This window comes from Mauremys mutica, chromosome 14 (assembly GCF_020497125.1).
Source record: "Mauremys mutica isolate MM-2020 ecotype Southern chromosome 14, ASM2049712v1, whole genome shotgun sequence".
NCBI classification, from domain to species: Eukaryota; Metazoa; Chordata; order Testudines; family Geoemydidae; genus Mauremys; species Mauremys mutica.
The window spans coordinates 7,010,125-7,027,555 of NC_059085.1; the positions used below are offsets into that span (position 1 = coordinate 7,010,125).

Below are 17,431 nucleotides of genomic sequence, written 5' to 3' on the forward strand. Positions count from 1 at the left end.
TGTAAACACCCTGCCCTGGGGTGTGTCCAGGGTTTCCTCTAGGGGCTGGCTCTGGTCCCGCTGAGCCGGTTGCAGAAGCAGGCTCTGAGAGCTGGGGCCCGTCCCTGGTTTTGTTTGGGGGCAGAGGCCCGTGATTTGGTGCCAGTGACACCAGGTTGAGTTCTGCTGGTGACTGTCACACGCCTGGTGCCCAGAGAACTGCGGGGGCTGCAAGGAGCCAGTGTCACCTCCCCTGCAGGTGGGTGTCATTGTAAGGGGGTGTCATGGGGGGAGAAGCGGGCACCCTTTTCCCTCCCTCTCCTGCATGGGAACAGGACCGCTGGGCAGCCCCAGGGGCAGGATGGGAGGGTACCGTTGCTCCTCGGTGCTCAACCCTCCCCAGCCCAGCTCCAAGCCTCCCACCCTCTGGCTTCCTGCGCTGGGACTGACGGACCCCCCCTGGGATGGGCAGGTGGGGAACGCGCTGGGACCGATGGAGCCCTGGGGATGGGTGGGCCGGCGGGTGATGCCCTGGGACTGATGGACCTCCCTGGTGACGGGCAGGCAGGCGACGCACTGGGACTGATGGACCCCCAGAGATGGGCAGGCGGGTGATGCGCTGGGACCGACGGACCCCCCCGGGGATGGGTGTGCAGGTGACATGCTGGGACCCATGGACCTTGAGGGATGGGCAGGTGGGGAACGCGCTGGGACCGATGGATCCCCAGCGATGGGCAGGCGGGTGATGCGCTGGGACCGACGGACCCCGGGGTGGGATTGTCAGAGAGGGCAGAGGATCAGGTCTCACCTGAAACCCCCCAGCTGCCTCTCTTGCCCCAGGCTCCTCCCACACCTGGTCCCTCCCGGCACAGCGCGGGGCTGGGCGTGGGTAGCCAGGACCCCCCGGCGCTGCAGGGGCTGAGCACAGAGGAGCTGGACAAAACACCGGCTGCACAGACAGGCCCTTTATTCCTTTGTACAGGGCCTGCAGGGGGAGGTCCCGGGCTCTCAGCCCAGGGCCCCGAGCAGCTGCCCGCGGGCCCAGCCCAGCACTGCCCACTCTCCCTGGCGCTACACAGCAGCGTCTCTGCCAGCCGGGCGCTAGTTGGAGGCCAGGACGCTGTCGATCCAGGTGCGGAAGGCGCTGACTCGGCCATACACGGCGGGCGTCCGGACGTTGCAGTTGCTAGATCCCCAGGAGACGATCCCGATCAGGGTCCAGGCCCCGTCTTTCAGGTACACAAGGGGGCCGCCCGAGTCCATCTGGCAAGAGAGCGGGGCTGACGCGGCACCATGCCAGGGCCCAGTGCAAGAGGGAGGCAGTGCCTGGGCACTGGCACGGGGAGGGCTCCCTGGGGCACTAGCTGAGTGGGGGTGAGGGGCTCCAGAGGGATCCTCCCCCTCTCTGGCCCAGCCGGCGTGCCCCTCCCCACGCCCGTTCACCCTACCCTGTGCCCCTCCCCACGCCTGTCCACCCTGCCCTGTGCCCCACCCCCTGCCCGTTACCCTGCCCTGTGCCCCACCCCCTCCTCTACCCACCCTGCCCTGTGCCCTACCCCATCCTCTATCCACCCTATCCTGTGCCCTTCCCCCCGCCCATCCAACCTACCCTGTGCCCCTCCCGCCTCCCCTACCCACCCTGCCCTGTGACCCTCCCCCTCCCCGTCCACCCTGCCCTGTGCCCCACCTGCCTCCCCTACCCACCCTTCCCTGTGCCCCTCCCCCCACCCATCCACCCTACCCTGTGCCCCTCCCCCCACCCATCCACCCTACCCTGTGCCCCTCCCGCCTCCCCTACCCATCCTGCCCTGTGACCCTCCCCCTGCCCGTCCACCCTGCCCTGTGCCCCACCCGCCTCCCCTACCCACCCTACCCTGTGCCCCTCCCCCCGCCCATCCACCCTACCCTGTGCCCCTCCCGCCTCCCCTACCCACCCTGCCCTGTGCCCCTCCCCCTGCCCATTCACCCTGCCCTGTGCCCCTCCTGCCTCCCCTACCCACCCTGCCCTGTGCCCCTCCCCCTGCCCGTCCACCCTGCCCTGTGCCCCTCCCGCCTCCCCTACCCACCCTCCCCTGTGACCCTCCCCCCGCCCATCCACCCTACCCTGTGCCCCTCCCGCTTCCCCTACCCATCCGGCCCTGTGCCCCACCCTCTGCCCATCCATCCTGCCCTGTGCCCATCCCCCGCCTCCCCTACCCACCCTGCCCTGTGCCCCTCCCCCTGCCCGTTCACCCTGCCCTGTGCCCCTCCCGCCTCCCCTACCCACCCTGCCCTGTGCCCCTCCCCCTGCCCGTCCACCCTGCCCTGTCCCCCTCCCGCCTCCCCTACCCACCCTTCGCTGTGCCCCTCCCCCCGCCCATCCACCCTTCCCTGTGCCCCTCCCGCTTCCCCTACCCATCCTGCCCTGTGCCCCACCCTCTGCCCATCCATCCTGCCCTGTGCCCCTCCCGCCTCCCCTACCCACCCTGCCCTGTGCCCCTCACCCTCCTGCTCTGTGCCCCTCCCCTCGCCATCCACCCTGCCCTGTGCCCCACGCCCTCCTCTATCCACCCTACTCTGTGCCCTTCCCCCTGCCCATCCATCCTGCCCTGTGCCCTTTCCCCCGCCCATCCACCCTACCCTGTGCCCCTCCCCCTTCCCCTCCACCTCCTGCCCTGTGCCCCTCCTGCCTCCTCTACCCACCCTGCCCTGTGCCCCTCCCCCTGCCCGTCCACCCTGCCCTGTGCCCCTCCTGCCTCCCCTACCCACCCTATCTTGTACCCCTCCCGCCTCATGCTCTGTGCCCCTCCCACCTCCTCTACCCACCCTGCTCTGTGCCCATCCCCCCCTCATGCTCTGTACCCCTCCCCCCCTCTAGCCACCCTGCCTTGTGCCCCTCCCCATCTCTGCCCACCCTGCTCTGTGCCCCTGCCTTGTGTCCCTCACCTGCACACCCTGCTGTGTCCCTTCCCCCCCCCGCCCTGTGCCCGACACCCGTTGTGTGGGTGACATTACAGATCTTTACCTGGCAGGAGGAGGCGCCGGCCCCCCCAGCACAGATCATGGAGCTGGTGATCCTGCTGCCCCAGTATTGCTGGCACTGGCTCACCGTGACCAGGGGCAGGGACACCTGCTGCAGCTGGACGGCCGCACTGCTCGCTGGGAAAGAAACCCCGGATCAGGGCCAAGGGTGGAGACCGACCGATGCAGCCAGCCACCCAGAGAAGTACTTGCTAGCTGCCTGCTGGTTGCATTGCCATGCACTGGCCTGGTGCCCATACGGGTGGGCGAGGTCCAGGCCGCCCCCCACCCCCAGGGGCTGGCATCGGCTGTGCGTACGTACCGGTGCCGCTGGTCCGCCCCCAGCCGGTGGTGATGCAGGTGGGGTTGGAGGCCAGCGACTCGCTGGCTGTGGCCAGGCAGACGGGGGACACGCGGGCGTCCAGCTGGGCGGGGGAGGCGAGCTTCAGCAGGGCAATGTCGTTGTCAATGGTTTTTTCGTTCCAATAGGGGTGGGGGATGACCTGGAGCGGGGAGGGAGGGACAAGCAGCCCTTAGTGCCGGGGGCGGGGGGAGCGCGGCGTCGCCCTCGCTGCTCCCTTAGGTGCGATGCCGTCCCGCCCCACTCGCTCGCTGGAGCCTGCCTGCCCTAGTGCTGCCCCGAGGGACAGGGCTGAGCTGGGCATGGGGCCTCCAGGCAGCTCCCACCCTCACCTCACGAACTGCCTGCTCCCAGGGCTCCTGGGGCACAAGGGACTGGGCCGCACTCCCCAAGGGCTCGCTCCAGGCCGGGCCTCCATGGCTCCCGTCGCCATGGGAACGTGCCCATCTCCAGGGAGCCCCGGGCAGAGCTGGGCAGGGAACATGACTGCAGAGTCCCAGCCCAGCGGCTTGTCCCTACACCCATCCCTGCTGGGTGGAGAATGGGCCCCCATGCCCAGCCGTGCCACCGCCAAGCGGTGCTGAGAAGGGGGGTTGCCTCTGCCAGCCCCTTCTCTTCCCCCAGCAGGGCACAGCCCAGGCACAGAGCTGGGCTGCCTGCCCCCCGCCCCTGGGCTCTGTGGGACTGCCCAGCATCTTGCCCCCTCTCTGCAGAGCCCCAGATGGCGTTGGGGGGTGACTCACCCTGGCAATGGATTTGACCTGGATAGTCTCAGCTCTGGAGCTCCTGTCGTATTCCCCAAGGACGGCAACGTCAGTCCCGGCTCTGCAAGGGAGAGAGCCAGTGGGGCTGGGCACCTGGGCAGAGGGTGCTGAGCCCGCCCCTGGGGATTCGCCCTAGGAGCCCTCACTAGCTCCAGGATCCCCTGTGCCCTCCAGTGGGCCACCTCTGCCTGCCCTGCCCCAGCCCAGGGGAGCTGCCCTGGGGCACAAGCAAAGTGTCTCCTCCTCTGAGCCCCAGAGCGGCCAGGCTCCAGCCAGAGGAGACGGCACCAGGTGTAGTAGGTGCAGGTGGGGTCTTTTCTCGCCAGCTGCTGTGAGCAGGGCCGGCTTCCAGCTCCCAGCTTGCCTTTTGCTTTTAGCTAAGGCTTGACCATGGCCCCAGGCCTCAACTGGGCCTTTATCAGGGCCTGCACCTACTACACCAGGGAGGATCAGCAGGGGTGTTTGTTAACGGCGGGTGTAGCAGCAGCGTCCGGGTCTCGGGCCCTGGGTTGGCAGCAGGGAACTGGCAGGAAGGGCTGGGGCTGGGGCAGGGGCAGCCCCAGGGCAGGGGGCAGGTCGGCTCTTTGGCTCCATTCTTCCCAGGAGAACAACCTCAGCACTGGGTAGCGGCCCCTCTCCCTACCTCCCCACCCCCCAGGCAATGCCCAGGATCTGGAACCCTCTGCTCACCTGGGGAGCAGAGCCACGATCTTACCTCTGTGCCCAGCTCCCCCATGCCCCAGGCATGCTCTGCTCAGCCCACGGTGCCCCGCTGCCATGCTGGGGCTGGGTGTGGGGCAGCGGCGGGGGGTGTCACTCACTGGGGCTGTCCCTGTGCCCAGGCAGAGCCATGGCACCAGCCAATGCAAAGCGGCTCCTGCAACTGGCCTGGCCTGCGGCACCGTCTCCTTACCTGACTTCGCAGTGGGCAGCCGTCACCACCCAGTCCTGGTTGATCAGGGAGCCACCGCAGAAGTGGAAGCCGTTTCTGTCCTGGAACGAGAATGGCGGGAGGAGAGGGAGTCTGCGGCGGGCTGAGGGACCTACCCTGGCATGTGCCCAGCGCTCCAGGCCCGGGGGACCCTGAGCTGCCTGCCTGCAGGTTGGCACTTAGCCTGCCATTGGCAGCCTCTGCCTCTGGGTAGCTGGCACCACCACAAGCCAAAATACCACCCAGATCCTCCTGCGCTCTGTGCCCTGCCCCCCATCCTGATCGGCAGGCTGGGAGCAGCGTCCGGCCCCTGGGCATGGGGCCCGGCTCCCTCCATTATTCCTCCTTCCTGGCTGTCCCTGGGATCCTGGCCTGGTGCCCACAGGGCATGGGGGGTCCCTGGGGATCCCACTCCAGCCATTGCAGTTCCCGCCAGGCCCAGGGCAGCATGCCAGCTCAGCACTCATCCGTCCCAGCCTGGCCGGGCGTGCCCAGCTGCAGTGCACAGTCAGGGCCGGCTCCAGGCACCAGCTGAGCAAGGTTGGCTTTTTTCGGTTTGCCGCTCCGGCCACCCTGTAGGGGGCGGCAGTGCGGAGGAGGGGAGCGCCCTGCAGCAAACTGGGCCGGGCAGCCCCTGGTCTTCCCTCTCCGCCGACTGGAGCCCTGGCTGCCCCCCTGCTCTCTCTGCCCCACTCCCCGCACTCCGCTGCACGGCAGCAGCACAGGGAGTCCCCCGCACCCTGGCTCCGGCTGCCCGGCAGGGGTTTTTTTTTTGTTTTTTCCCCCCTGATTTGCCGCTCCGGCCATGCCCCAGGTTTTTTTTGTTTTGTTTTGTTTTTTTCCCTTCCTGCTTTGCCGCTCCGCCCCCCCCCCTTTTTTTTTTTTGCTTGGGGCAGCAGAAAAGCCGGAGCCGGCCCTGTGCACAATGCAATGGGTGCACCAGTCGGGCCCCCGCCCCGCATGCGATCGCCCCTGGGCGGGGGAGGCTCTTCCCAGGCTTGGACGCTGCGGGCCATGCTCGTGTCTGCACCAGCCAAATCGCTTTGGGTTTCTTCCTAAGCCGAAAGGCCCAGCTAGGCCGGGGGACGCCCACGCACAGGCTGCTCCCGCTCCCGCTCCATGGGCCCTGGGCAGCACTTGGCTCTCGTTCCAGGGGCTGAACTGGCTCGTGGATTAGTCAGGCCCTTGAACCCGCACATCAGAACATCCCTGGGGGGTCCCAGCCTGGGCTGAGCCCACGGCAGAGACCCTGACGGCTGGAATGTCCCACCCTGTGAGCGTCTCTGATCTAGGGTGACCGTACGGCCCGTTTGGCCGGGACAGCCCCTTTCTAAGCCCTGTCCTGGCCGTCCAAACCGCGTTTGGCAGAAGTGGGCATTGGTTCATTTGCTCGCGGTGGGGAGGGCAGGGCTCAGGCAAGCAGCAACCCCAGCCCCATGCGGGATGGGGGGCTCGGGCCCTGCCTGCTGGCCCATGGCCTGAGAAGAGTGACGGGCTCCCTGCTCACTGACCCAGCCCCTGGAGCCAGCGCGAGGTGTGTGCTGCGCAGCATGTCAGACGGGGCAGCTGGGCTCCGTCCCCAGGGCCGCCGTGAGGAGCGAGCGTTACCTGCAGGGACACTTGCCAAGGCCAGGAGCCGGGCACCGCGTTCTCCCCATTGACGATTCGCTGCAAGCTGTTCACGACTGGTTTGATTGCAGGGACCCCACAGCCTGGAAATGGAAAACCAGCCCTGCTCAGTGTGCAGCGAGCGCCCTCAGCAGCCCCCCGGCCCCCGCAGCACTGCAGGGCTCAGGCCAGTGGGGCTGGTGGTCACTGAGGGGCCTGGGCGAGCTGCCCGTGGGGCTGGTGGTCACTGAGGGCTCTGGGAGAGCCACCCTGGGGGCTGGCAGTCACCAAGGGGTCTGGGCGATCTGCCTGTGGGGCTGGTGGTCACCGAGGGGTCTGGGAGAGCCGTCCTGGGGCTGGCAGTCACCAAGGGGTCTGGGCAAGCCGCCCGTGCGGCTGGCGGTCACTGGGGGGTCTGAGCACACCGCCCATCGGTGGTGGGATCCTGGCTGGGTCAGAGTAGCTGTGCCAGTCTCCCCAGCGTGGGGCTCAGTGCACAGTAGGCGTTGCTGGCCCAGCAGGAAGGCTGGTCCCCTTGCCAGCTGGCTGAGCAGAGCGAGGGAGCCCCTCTGGCAGTGTCCTCTCGGACAGCAGTGCAGCTCGGGGGGCTCTGGCACCCAGGCAGCGCCAGGCTGAGGGTACCCAGTCTGTGTGAACAGGTGCGGCCCAGCCCCTGGCGCTGACAGGGCAGCAGTACCCAGCACTGCCCCGCGGGGGCCCATGGAGCTGTCTCCTCGCAGCCCAAAGGGGCAGACTGGCCGTTTGCCCGCGTAGCCCAAGGTCGGTGTCCCGGCTCAGCAGGGCCGCCCAGAGGATTCCGGGGGCCCGGGGTCTTCGGCGGTGCCTGCGCTTCGGCGGTGGCGGGTCCCCCTTTTCCCCTCCCCGTCCCGTCCCGTCCCGCTTCCCACCCCGGCCGGTCCCGCTTCCCTCCCCCGCCGCCGGCCCGGCCCCGCCCCGGCGGGTCTCGCTTCCCTTCCCCCCCCGGCCCGGCCCGGCCCGGCCCGGCCCCGGCGGGTCTCGCTTCCCTTCTCCCCCCCCCGGCCCGGCCCGGCCCGGCCCGGCCCCGGCGGGTCTCGCTTCCCTTCTCCCCCCCCCGGCCCGGCCCGGCCCGGCCCGGCCCCGGCGGGTCTCGCTTCCCTTCCCCCCCCCCCGGCCCGGCCCGGCCCCGGCAGCTCCCGCTTCCCCCCCCCGCCCTCTTACCGGAGCGCGTCTCCGGAGGGGCCTGAGCTTCGTCCCACTCCGAGCCGCGTGGTAAGGGGGCGGGGCTGTGAGCTCCACGCCGAGCGGAGGGAGCTGCCCCGCCCCCTCCCCACGCGGCTCGGATCGGGGCGGGGCTCAGGGGCTCGCCAGGAGACTCGGCGCTCGATGCGCCGAGGCTCCAAGAGAGGGGCGGAGGCGGGAGCCTCCGCTCTTCTCTTGGGGGCCCCTGAGGAGCCTGGGGCCCGGGGCAAATTGCCCCCTTTGCCCCCCCCCCTCTGGGCGGCCCTGCGGCTCAGTGGCTACACCCAGCTCCTGTAGCTTCCCCCAGGTCCAAGCCGGAGCGGCCCAGCGGCAGGGCGCTGCCCCTGCACTCAGCCAGGCTCCAGCCGCAGCGCCCGCAGATGGGCATCACTTACCAGAGGCGCCCGCCAGCAGGGCCAGGCAGAGAGCCGCGTGCAGGAAAGCCATGCTGGGTCAGTGCTCACAGCTGTGCCGGGCTGCCAGAACCACACACTTTATACCCGCCGGGCGCCCTGAGACCGCCAGTCACGCCCGGAGCAGGGCTGGGCGTCTGCCCCACCTGCTCCACCCAGGCCTTGAGCTGACAGTGACAGGCCAAATATAGCGTCTCCCTGCCCCCGCTGCCCCACGTGCGCTGCTAGGAGCCAGCGTCGGCTGGCTGGGGGCGGGCGGGCGGCCAGGGGAGAGCGTGCAGCTACCCACAGCTGGCGGCAGGCTGCCCCTTCCCAGCCCCGCCCCCCTGCCACCTGACATGGGGGTTGGGACACGTGTGAAATGAGCTGGGGGAGTCTCGGCCTAGCCCTCAGTTTGGCACATGGGGTATGACTGGCAGAGTCTCACCAGCTGGGCCCAGGGCTGGACTAGCACGGGGCAGGCAGGGTAGGTCCGAGAGGCGTTGGCAGAGACGTGAGGGTGCCCAGGGCTGGACTAGGAAGGGGCTGGGACTGAGGGACAGCTGCAGATCTGTGGGTGTTGGGGCAGGGCTCATGCCTGGCCGAGCTGCACGGGGGAGCCTGGCCAGTCCCTGCCCTGACTGGGCCTGGCACAGCGTCCTGGCACGAGCACAGATCTCCTCCACCAGGACAGTTACAGCTCTGCTCACTCGGACACCCCCCTGCACCCGATTTGGCCCCTGGCAGGTGGAGAGTGGCGCAGAGCTTCTCTGGCACAGGACAGCTCAGAGCAGCCTTGGCGTTGGGCTGGTTTTCTCTGGCTCATGTCCAGTGCACCTGTGGAGGCCTCACGCTGGCCAGCGGGAGCAGGTGGTGGTGGCACCTTCTTCCCAGGGGCTGCGAACTCTCAAGGCCGAGCCAGCTCTGCTGGGTTTGCGTGCTCAGGGACCTGGTGTGTCGCTGGCAAAGCAGGCACCAACTTATACCAAAGTCCCCAATGCTCAGTGGCGGATTAGCTGCTGGGCCAATGGGGCCTGTGCCATGGGGCCTTGGCCAATTGGGGGGCCCTGGAAAAATGGGTACCCCCATGCCTTGACCCACCCAGCCACCTGGTGCTCCTGCCAGGAAGTGGGGTTGGGGCATGGGGGCAGGGCAGGGCGGAGGGACTGTTGGTGGAAGAGGGGAGAGGGGGCCCCCACTTGCTCTGGCCCAGGGCCCCACAAATCTCTAATCTGCTCATGCCTCACTTGGCTAGTGACAAATCCAGCAGGCATCACGCCGGTGGCATTGGCAGTATGAAAACCAGCGTTGGGTTCAGATGTCATCGAGCGCTTGTGAGTTGCTGCCTGCGTTAATGTCATGTAACCGCTGTGGCCCACACTGTGAGTACTGCTGAGCGTTTGCCCTGGGAGCCCCCGGAGCTGGGAGTCACCAGCCAGGAGAGAGACGTGTGTGAGTGTGAAATGCTGGCTGCCAACAAAAGGTGTGATCCTCTGCCCAGCCGAGCCGGCCCAGCGACACCAGACCAACTGTCGGGGAACATCAGCGGCCAAAAGACTCTGTTAATGGCTCTTGCCCCGTGCAGCGGAGCTGTGCTAATGAATTATTCCTTGACAAGGGGAAACTATCTTGATGCTGCTTGGACTCTGGGGACCAGGGTTTCTAGGCATAAACAAGAGATCCCCAGTGTTTAGCCTGGGTCAGCCCTAAGAGACATATACAGCTTGCTTATTATAGAAGCTTTGTTACTCTTTGCCAATTAAGAGTGTAACTCATTTGTGTCCGTATTTACCTGCTTTAACCTTGTAAAGACATCTCGCATTTCCTTCCCCTCGTTAAGAACTCTGCCGATGGTTTGTTACAGGATTGGCTACAAGTGTTGTCTTTGGTGTCAGATCTAAGGTGCGATTGTCCTGGGGTAAGTGACGAGTCCTTTGGGACTGGAAGTAACCTGACTATTGCTGTGATCTTTGGTGTAGGGGACCGTCTCTCACAAAGGTGGGCTCACCTGGGTGGCAAGACAGACCGAGTGCCCAAGTTAAGGCTGTTACGGTGCCTGAGACGTTCACACGTGATACCTGATTGGTGAAATCTAAGCACAGACCCCCAAGGCCCACACCCCGCTCAGCCTCCTCCCCCAGAAGCCCTGCCCACACTGGCCCCCTTGCCCAGGCCTCGCACCTGTTCACCCCCTTCCCCAGACCCCCTCCACCCCCTGCTCATGCCTCTGCACCTCCTCCCCGCAGACCTCCCTGCCCACCGGCCGGGAGCCAGCCAGCCAGCCACTCGTACGGGCATCCCTCTCGCCCCAGCCCCCCTCGCCTGCCAGCCGAGCCAGCCGGCTGCTCACAAGCCTCTGCCCCCTCCCTTAGGCCCTCCCCGAGCCCAGCCACTCATGTGCTCGCCCACGCCCGCGTCTTCACCCTCCCCCGCGAGGCTCCCATGCGGGCAGAGCTGGGATGGGAAGAGGCCAAGTGGGACCGGGGTCTCGGGGGGGGAAGCGTGACGGGACCCCCGTCGGGGCTCCCACCCTTTCGGCCATGGCGCGCTCCAAGGGCTGCGGGCAGGCTGTGTGGGGAGGCTTCGCCTTCCCTGGCCTTTTCTACCCACCGCCTGTGCATCGAACTCCCAGCCAGTGCGGGGTTTGTGCCCTGGCTCACAACAGCCTGCCTGAGGGGGGTGCTCGTGCTCGTGAGTCCCTGCAGGGCAGCGTGACAGCTGGGCCGGCTCAGCGCAGGGTGTGACAGGCCCGTTACATGAAGTGAAGGGATCCCCGGGCCGGCTCCCGCTGCAGTCAGTGACTGTCACCCTGGGGGCATTCTAGGGTTCCCGCTGGGGCCAGGGCAACCAGCCCAAAGGAAGGAACCGATCCAGCGCGCCAGGCCCTCTGCCATTGCTGTTACCACGCGCCGGACGCAGCTCCCTTGGCTATTCCTCTGCCCCAAGCTGGCCCCCGATTTGTGGGCTTTGGGCAGGCCCCGGGTGGGGTAGAGCCCTGCTAGCACGTGTAGGGGCTGTTCTGAGAGGTCCCTGTCGCACAGCCCCTGCCAGGGTGCCCCAGGACCTGGAAAACAAAATCATCACTGGCGAAGTGTCCAGATGACACAAACACTGGGGGAGTGGCAAATAATGAAGGGGCCGGGGCACTGATTCACGGCAGTCTGGGTCGTCCGGGAAGCTGGTCGCAAGCAAACGGCTCAATGTAACGTGTCCATCTAGGAACAAAGGACGTAGCCAGACCTACAGACGGGGGCGCGTATCCTGGACGCAGCGACTCTGACAAAGATTTGGGGCGGGGGGCAGGGGGGGATATGGGGAATAAGCTGTTGAGCAGGAGCTCCCAGGGGGATGCTGTGGGCGAAGGAGCCTTGGCTGCATGACCAGGGCCATGTCAAGCAGGAGCAGAGCAGTTATTTTACCGCTGTATTCGGCGCTGCTGGAGCCCTGTGGCCAGTTCTGGGGTCCCGATTCAAGAAGGAGGTTGATGAGGGCGGCCATTTAGGGATGGTGGGGCACCTCCCCCCCCCCCCCCCGAGTTGTGGACCATGTTATAATTTTACGAATAATTTTGCAAAGTTTGCCAATGGATTTATCAGTGTCTCTATAAAGGGCTGAGGGCTCCCCCCGGTGGACATCAAGTGAGCCCCTGAGCTGGGCTCCAGCTGGGGGGGGTCACACAGCCCTTCCCCTGAGCTCCTTTGATGGGCGGGGGCTGCTCTGCCTGGCTCGCACACCCCGTTCTGCGCCTGGTGGGCGCTCCCTGCATGCCTTGGGCTTGCACTACCCCAGGCTGCTACTTCGCTGGACTTTCCTGGGGAGAGGACGGGGTAGATTGCTGGTCCCTGGATCCTGAGGCTTCTTCCTCCTCCAGGCTGCGGACTGCACCCCCCTCACCCACACCCCTTTCCCCCAAAAGGATTTGAGCTAATGCTCTCAGACCTGTATCTGCCCAGTGGAGCTATGTCACCTTTGGGGAGTTCATCCTATTTTTGAGAAGTTTTCTAACCTTTCCCAATTGAAGGCTGCTGCTGTCCGCCCTGCCCTCACTCGACACCAGCGCTTTCCCAGACATGATGTGGGATTCTTGCTGTAATGCCCAGCACAGTGCCCTGAAGAAACGAAAGGGAAAAGACCCGTGTGGGTAAGTGATGCTCAGTGGGATAGTTTGGAATCACCCAGAGGGATTCTTCTCAGAGCTCCTCCGCTTCTAGGTTCATCTCCAGTGTTTCAACAACCAGAGCAAGAGCCACCTCTAGAAGCCCCTTCGCTGACGGTACCTACGCACAGGTATTGGCTGAGAATAACGTGATCGTGGCACCCAGGGGCGGCTCCAGGCCCCAGCATGCCAAGCACAGGGGGCGCTCTGCCGGCGCCGCGAGGGCGGCAGGCAGGCTGCCCTCGGCAGCTTGCCTGTGGAGGGTCCACCGAAGCCGCGGGACCAGCGGACCCTCCGCAGGGAAGCCGCGGAAGGCAGCCTGCCTACCGTGCTTGGGGTGGCAAAATTCCTAGAGCCGCCTTTGGTGGCACCAGAACTGGGGGTGCCCGGAGTCCATGGCCCCATCACTTTTCCTTTTTACTAGCCGTAAGGGTGAGCAACAGGGGAGGGGGGCAGAGCAAAGCAAGTAGGGGGTGGGCCCTTGGGGGGAAGAGGTGGGGAGGGCCTCAGGGGAAGGGGCAGGGGCTCAGGGAGAAGGAGCAGGACGGGGCAGGGCCTTGGGGGCAAGGGAGCGGCACAGGGGGCCATAGTTCGGGCATTGGTGGCGCCCCACTTTTCCGGAACTTTTGCCACTCCTGCTTCTGCTGTGTGTGTTTAATAGGTACCGACATGGGGAAAAACATTAATAACGGGCTCCTCAGTCCAGCAGAGAAACGTCTAACGTGAGCCGGGGCTGGACGCTGAAGCTAGACAAATTCAGCCTGGAAAGAAGGTGTAAATTAGTAACCGTGAGAGTAATTAACTGTTGGAACGATTTACCACGTGTTGGGTTCTCCAGTCCGACCATTTGAAAATCAGGACTGGCTGGTTTTCTCAGAGCTCTGCCCCAGGACTTATCATGGGCCAGGTCTCCGGCCTGGGCTCTACAGGGTCAGACTAGATGATCACAATGGTCCCTGCTGGCCTTGCAATCTCTGACAAATGGCCTGTTGATCTCCAGTGCAGCCAGTGGGTTTGCACCCTCTGATTGCTCTGCAAGCCCGTTTGCTGCCAGCTGTGCAGCCCTGCACCTGCCCCCTTCCCCAGCAGACAGCGGGATGCAGGGGCCTCTATGTGCTCCGTTTCCCCCCCGAGATTTGGGGCTGACTCTGAGCTTCACACAGGTTTGGTACCTAGACATTTACCCATTTGGCTTTAGAAGGGAGTGACCCTGGAGCAGCCTGGGATCCCTGCGAAGCCGGGGGATGAGCTGTAGCTGAATCCCCGGGTCTCTCAATGCCTGGCAGGGGTGGGATTTCAGCGCGCCCCATGTCCCGCCTCCTGGGGTAGAGCAGCCAATCAGGGCTGCTCATTTCAATACTTACCGGCATTCGGATCAGCCCTGGGTTGGGTCGTGTCCGGAGGTTCAGGCTCATCCTCCAGCTCTGGAAGGACGTGGTGTGGGGACACTGTGGCTCTGTCTGGCTCAGGGTTCACTAGGCTCTGGGTCGCCCACATCCTGGCCTTGCGGTTCAGTCGGGGTGGCCACAACAAACGGCAGTGGTGGCACATTTACCAACGATACGGTCACGCTTCTCATAGTCAGAGCAGACCGAGGTCCCAATCTGTGCAGTCAAATTGTGCTTGGCGTGTCTGCTGGCCAGCCAGATCTCCCTGGAGTGTCCCAGCTGCGTCCTTCCTGAGCACTGGAGATGATCCCTCTTGTGTCCCTGTGCCAAGATACTGATGGATGGATGGGCACTGTAATGAGTAGCCTCCTCCCGGGCCCCACAAGTGGCCCCTTGCCTCAGTTTCCTCTTGAGTAACCCAAAGGATTCCATTTCAGGCTTTGACTTCAACAAATACCCCTCCTGGGGCCAGTTTATTACAAAAACCTTGTGAAAATAGTCTAACAAAAGTCCCAGACCATAGGCCCTGTCAGCTCAATACCTATAGTTCTTGTTCTGACCCTGCCCCAGCGTCCTCCATCACAGCCAGGCTCCTTATCCGACCTCTTCCATCTTTTCTCAGGTGCACTGACCATCTACACTAATATAGTCACCACTTTGAGAAAATTGTGATACTTCTTGTACGAAGTATGCCTTGTGAAGCGTCACAGGAAAAGCTATAATCTGCTGAGTATTAGTATCTTGTTATCACATGTGTATTGACATTGTGGGTGGAGTTATTAAATGTCGCTATATATTATGAGTCTGAGACATGCCCATAGGTTCTCTCTTCAGGAATAACAAAGGAACTGTAAACAAAAGCCTCTGTGTGTCACTCCTGGAGACACCTCAAATGGGATGTATGCAGAAGATGCAAGCAAAAATTTGCAATTCATATGAAGCCCTGAGGGCAAAGCACAGACACCCTGGAACTGTCTGAGCCCATGACATCATTCATTCATTCATGCCCGTCACCCCAACCGGGGTATGGGCCGCCAACCACAGATCTCCATAGTCTTCTATCCTGGGCCATTCGCTCTAGCTGGTTCCAGGTATAGCCCATTTTTTTGCTATCAACCTGAAGGTCGCGTCACCAGGTATTTCTTGGGCGGCCTCTTTTCCGCTTGCCTTGGGGGTTCCACTGCAGTGCCTGTCTGGTGATGTTGGCTGGCTGCTTGCGTAGTGTATGTCCTATCCAGCCCCACCTTCTCCTTCTGATTTCTTCCTCTGCTGGGAGTTGATGGGTCCTCTCCAAGAGGTGGATGTTACTGATGGTGTCTGGCCAGCGGATCTGGAGAATCCTTCTGAGGCAGCTATTAATGAAGGTCTGGATCTTCCTGGTGGTTGTTTTGGTTGTCCTCCAGGTTTCAGCTCCATACAGTAGGACTGATTTCACGTTGGAGTTGAACAGTCGAATCTTTATTGCCAAAGACAGCTCTCTGGAGCTCCAGATGTTCTTGAGCTGTAAGAAGGCTGCTCTTGCCTTACCAATCCTTAGTTTGATGTCTGCGTCTGTGCCACCCTGCTGGTCGATGATGCTACCTAGGTAGGTGAAGGACTGCACTTCTTCCAGGGGGCGTCCATTCAGTGTGACTGGGTCATTGCTGATGGAATTGATCCTAAGGATCTTGGTCTTGTCCTTGTGGATGTTGAGGCCAACCTGTGATGACGTGGCTGCCACTACGTTGGTCTTCTCTTGCATCTGCTGTTTACTGTGCGAAAGGAGTGCAAGGTCGTCGGCAAAGTCCAGGTCATCAAGCTGGGTCCACAATGACCATTGGATTCCGTTCCTACGCTTGTAAGTGGATGTCTTCATAATCCAATCGATGACGAGAAGAAAGAGAAGTGGTGACAACAAGCATCCTTGTCTGACTCCGGTTCGCACCTGGAAGCTGTTTGTGAGCTGCCCTCCGTGGATCACTCTACAGTGTATGCCGTCGTATGAATTCTTGATCAGGTTGACCACCTTTGCTGGGATGCCATAGTGCCGAAGGAGCTTCCAGAGGGTCTCTTGATCCACGCTATCGAATGCTTTCTCATAGTCAACAAAGTTGATGTACAACGAGGAGTTCCACTCCATAGACTGCTCGACTATGATGCGGAGCGTTGCTATCTGGTCCGTGCATGATCTGTTCTGCCGGAAACCTGCCTGTTCATCTCGTAGCTGTGGATCGACGGCATCCTTCATTCTCTCTAAGAGGACTCGGTTGAAGACCTTCCCTGGCACCGACAGGAGTGTGATTCCTTGGGGATTTTGATGAGATATCCCTCTTTCCAGTCAGCTGGAATCACTTCTTCTTCCCATATCTTCTCAAAGAGGGGGTACAGCATTTCCACTGAAGCATCCAGGTCTGCTTTCAGGGCCTCTGCTGGGATATCGTCAGGTCCAGCCGCCTTCCTGTTCTTCATCATGGTGATGGCTTTTCTGATCTCGTCTCTGGTTGGTTTATCGCAATTGATTGGGAGGTCCTCGTTGGCTGGGTTGATGTCTAGTGGATTTGGTGGTGCTGGTCTGTTCAGGAATTCCTCAAAGTGCTCCGCCCATCTGTTCATCTGTAGTTCTATTCCTGTTATAGACTTTCCCTGCTTGTCTTTAACGGGACGTTCTGGCTTGCTGAACTTTCCAGACAGTCGCTTGGTAGTATCGTACAGCTGTTTCATGTTACCGCTGTATGCTGCCTGCTCTGCTTCTGCTGCCAGTCCATCCACATAATCTCTCTTATCCTTCCTAATATTCCTCTTCACTGCTCTGTGGGCTTCAGCATACTCTTTTTGAGCTTTGGCCTTTGCTGCTCTAGTCCTGCTGTTGTTGACTGCTGCCTTCTTCTTCTTTCTGTCTTCTATCTTAGTCAAGGTCTCTGCTGTGATCCACTCTTTCTGCTGGTGTTTCTTAATTCCAAGCACTTCCTGGCATGCTGACCTAAGTGTGTCTCTCACTTTCTGCCATCTGTTGAGTACACTGTCTTCCTCTTCCTCAGACCGATCCTGTAGTACTGAAAACTTATTCTTCAGCGTCAATCCAAAATCTTCCTTGGTCTTATGGTCCTTCAGAAGGTTGATGTTGTCCTTCACTCTTCTGTCTGACACGTCTATCCAGTTCTTCTTCAGCTTCAGCTTCAATCTGGCCACCACTAAGTGATGGTCGGACGCCATGTCTGCTCCTCTTCTAACTCTAATGTCCTGCAAGGATCTTCTGAACTTCTTGCTAATGCAGACATGGTCGATCTGGTTTTCTGTCATGCCTGCTGGCGATACCCAGGTACTCTTGTGGATCCGCTTGTGAGGAAAGATGCTGCCTCCTATGACCAGGTTGTTAAGTGCACACAGATCCACAAATCTCTCTCCATTCTCACTCATCTCTCCCAGAGCGTGGGTCCCCATGACTTGTTCGTATCCTGTGTTATCAGGTCCAATTTTGGCATTAAAGTCTCCCATAAGGATGGTAATGTCTTTGTCTGGGAGAGTCTCTAATATTTTCTGGAGTCTGTTGTAAAAGTAGTCTTTGTCCTCCTCTTCACTGTCATTGGTTGGAGCGTAGCACTGAACAACATTCATCTTAATCCTCTTCATTTTAGTTCTGAAGGATGCTGTG

General features: G+C 62.5%; 1 protein-coding gene across 1 annotated transcript; it reads right to left on the bottom strand.

Moving 5' to 3' along the window:
• Nucleotides 1-939: 939 nt before the first annotated feature.
• Nucleotides 940-8,386, bottom strand: LOC123349035 (chymotrypsin-like protease CTRL-1). The gene is made up of 7 exons (XM_044986767.1): nucleotides 8,260-8,386; nucleotides 6,644-6,747; nucleotides 5,018-5,097; nucleotides 4,084-4,165; nucleotides 3,302-3,482; nucleotides 2,984-3,117; nucleotides 940-1,242 (listed from the first exon to the last, which is right to left on the bottom strand). The coding sequence occupies exons 1-7, from the start codon at nucleotides 8,309-8,311 to the stop codon at nucleotides 1,081-1,083; spliced, it is 795 nt and encodes a 264-aa protein (XP_044842702.1). The 5' UTR covers nucleotides 8,312-8,386; the 3' UTR covers nucleotides 940-1,080.
• Nucleotides 8,387-17,431: the final 9,045 nt, after the last annotated feature.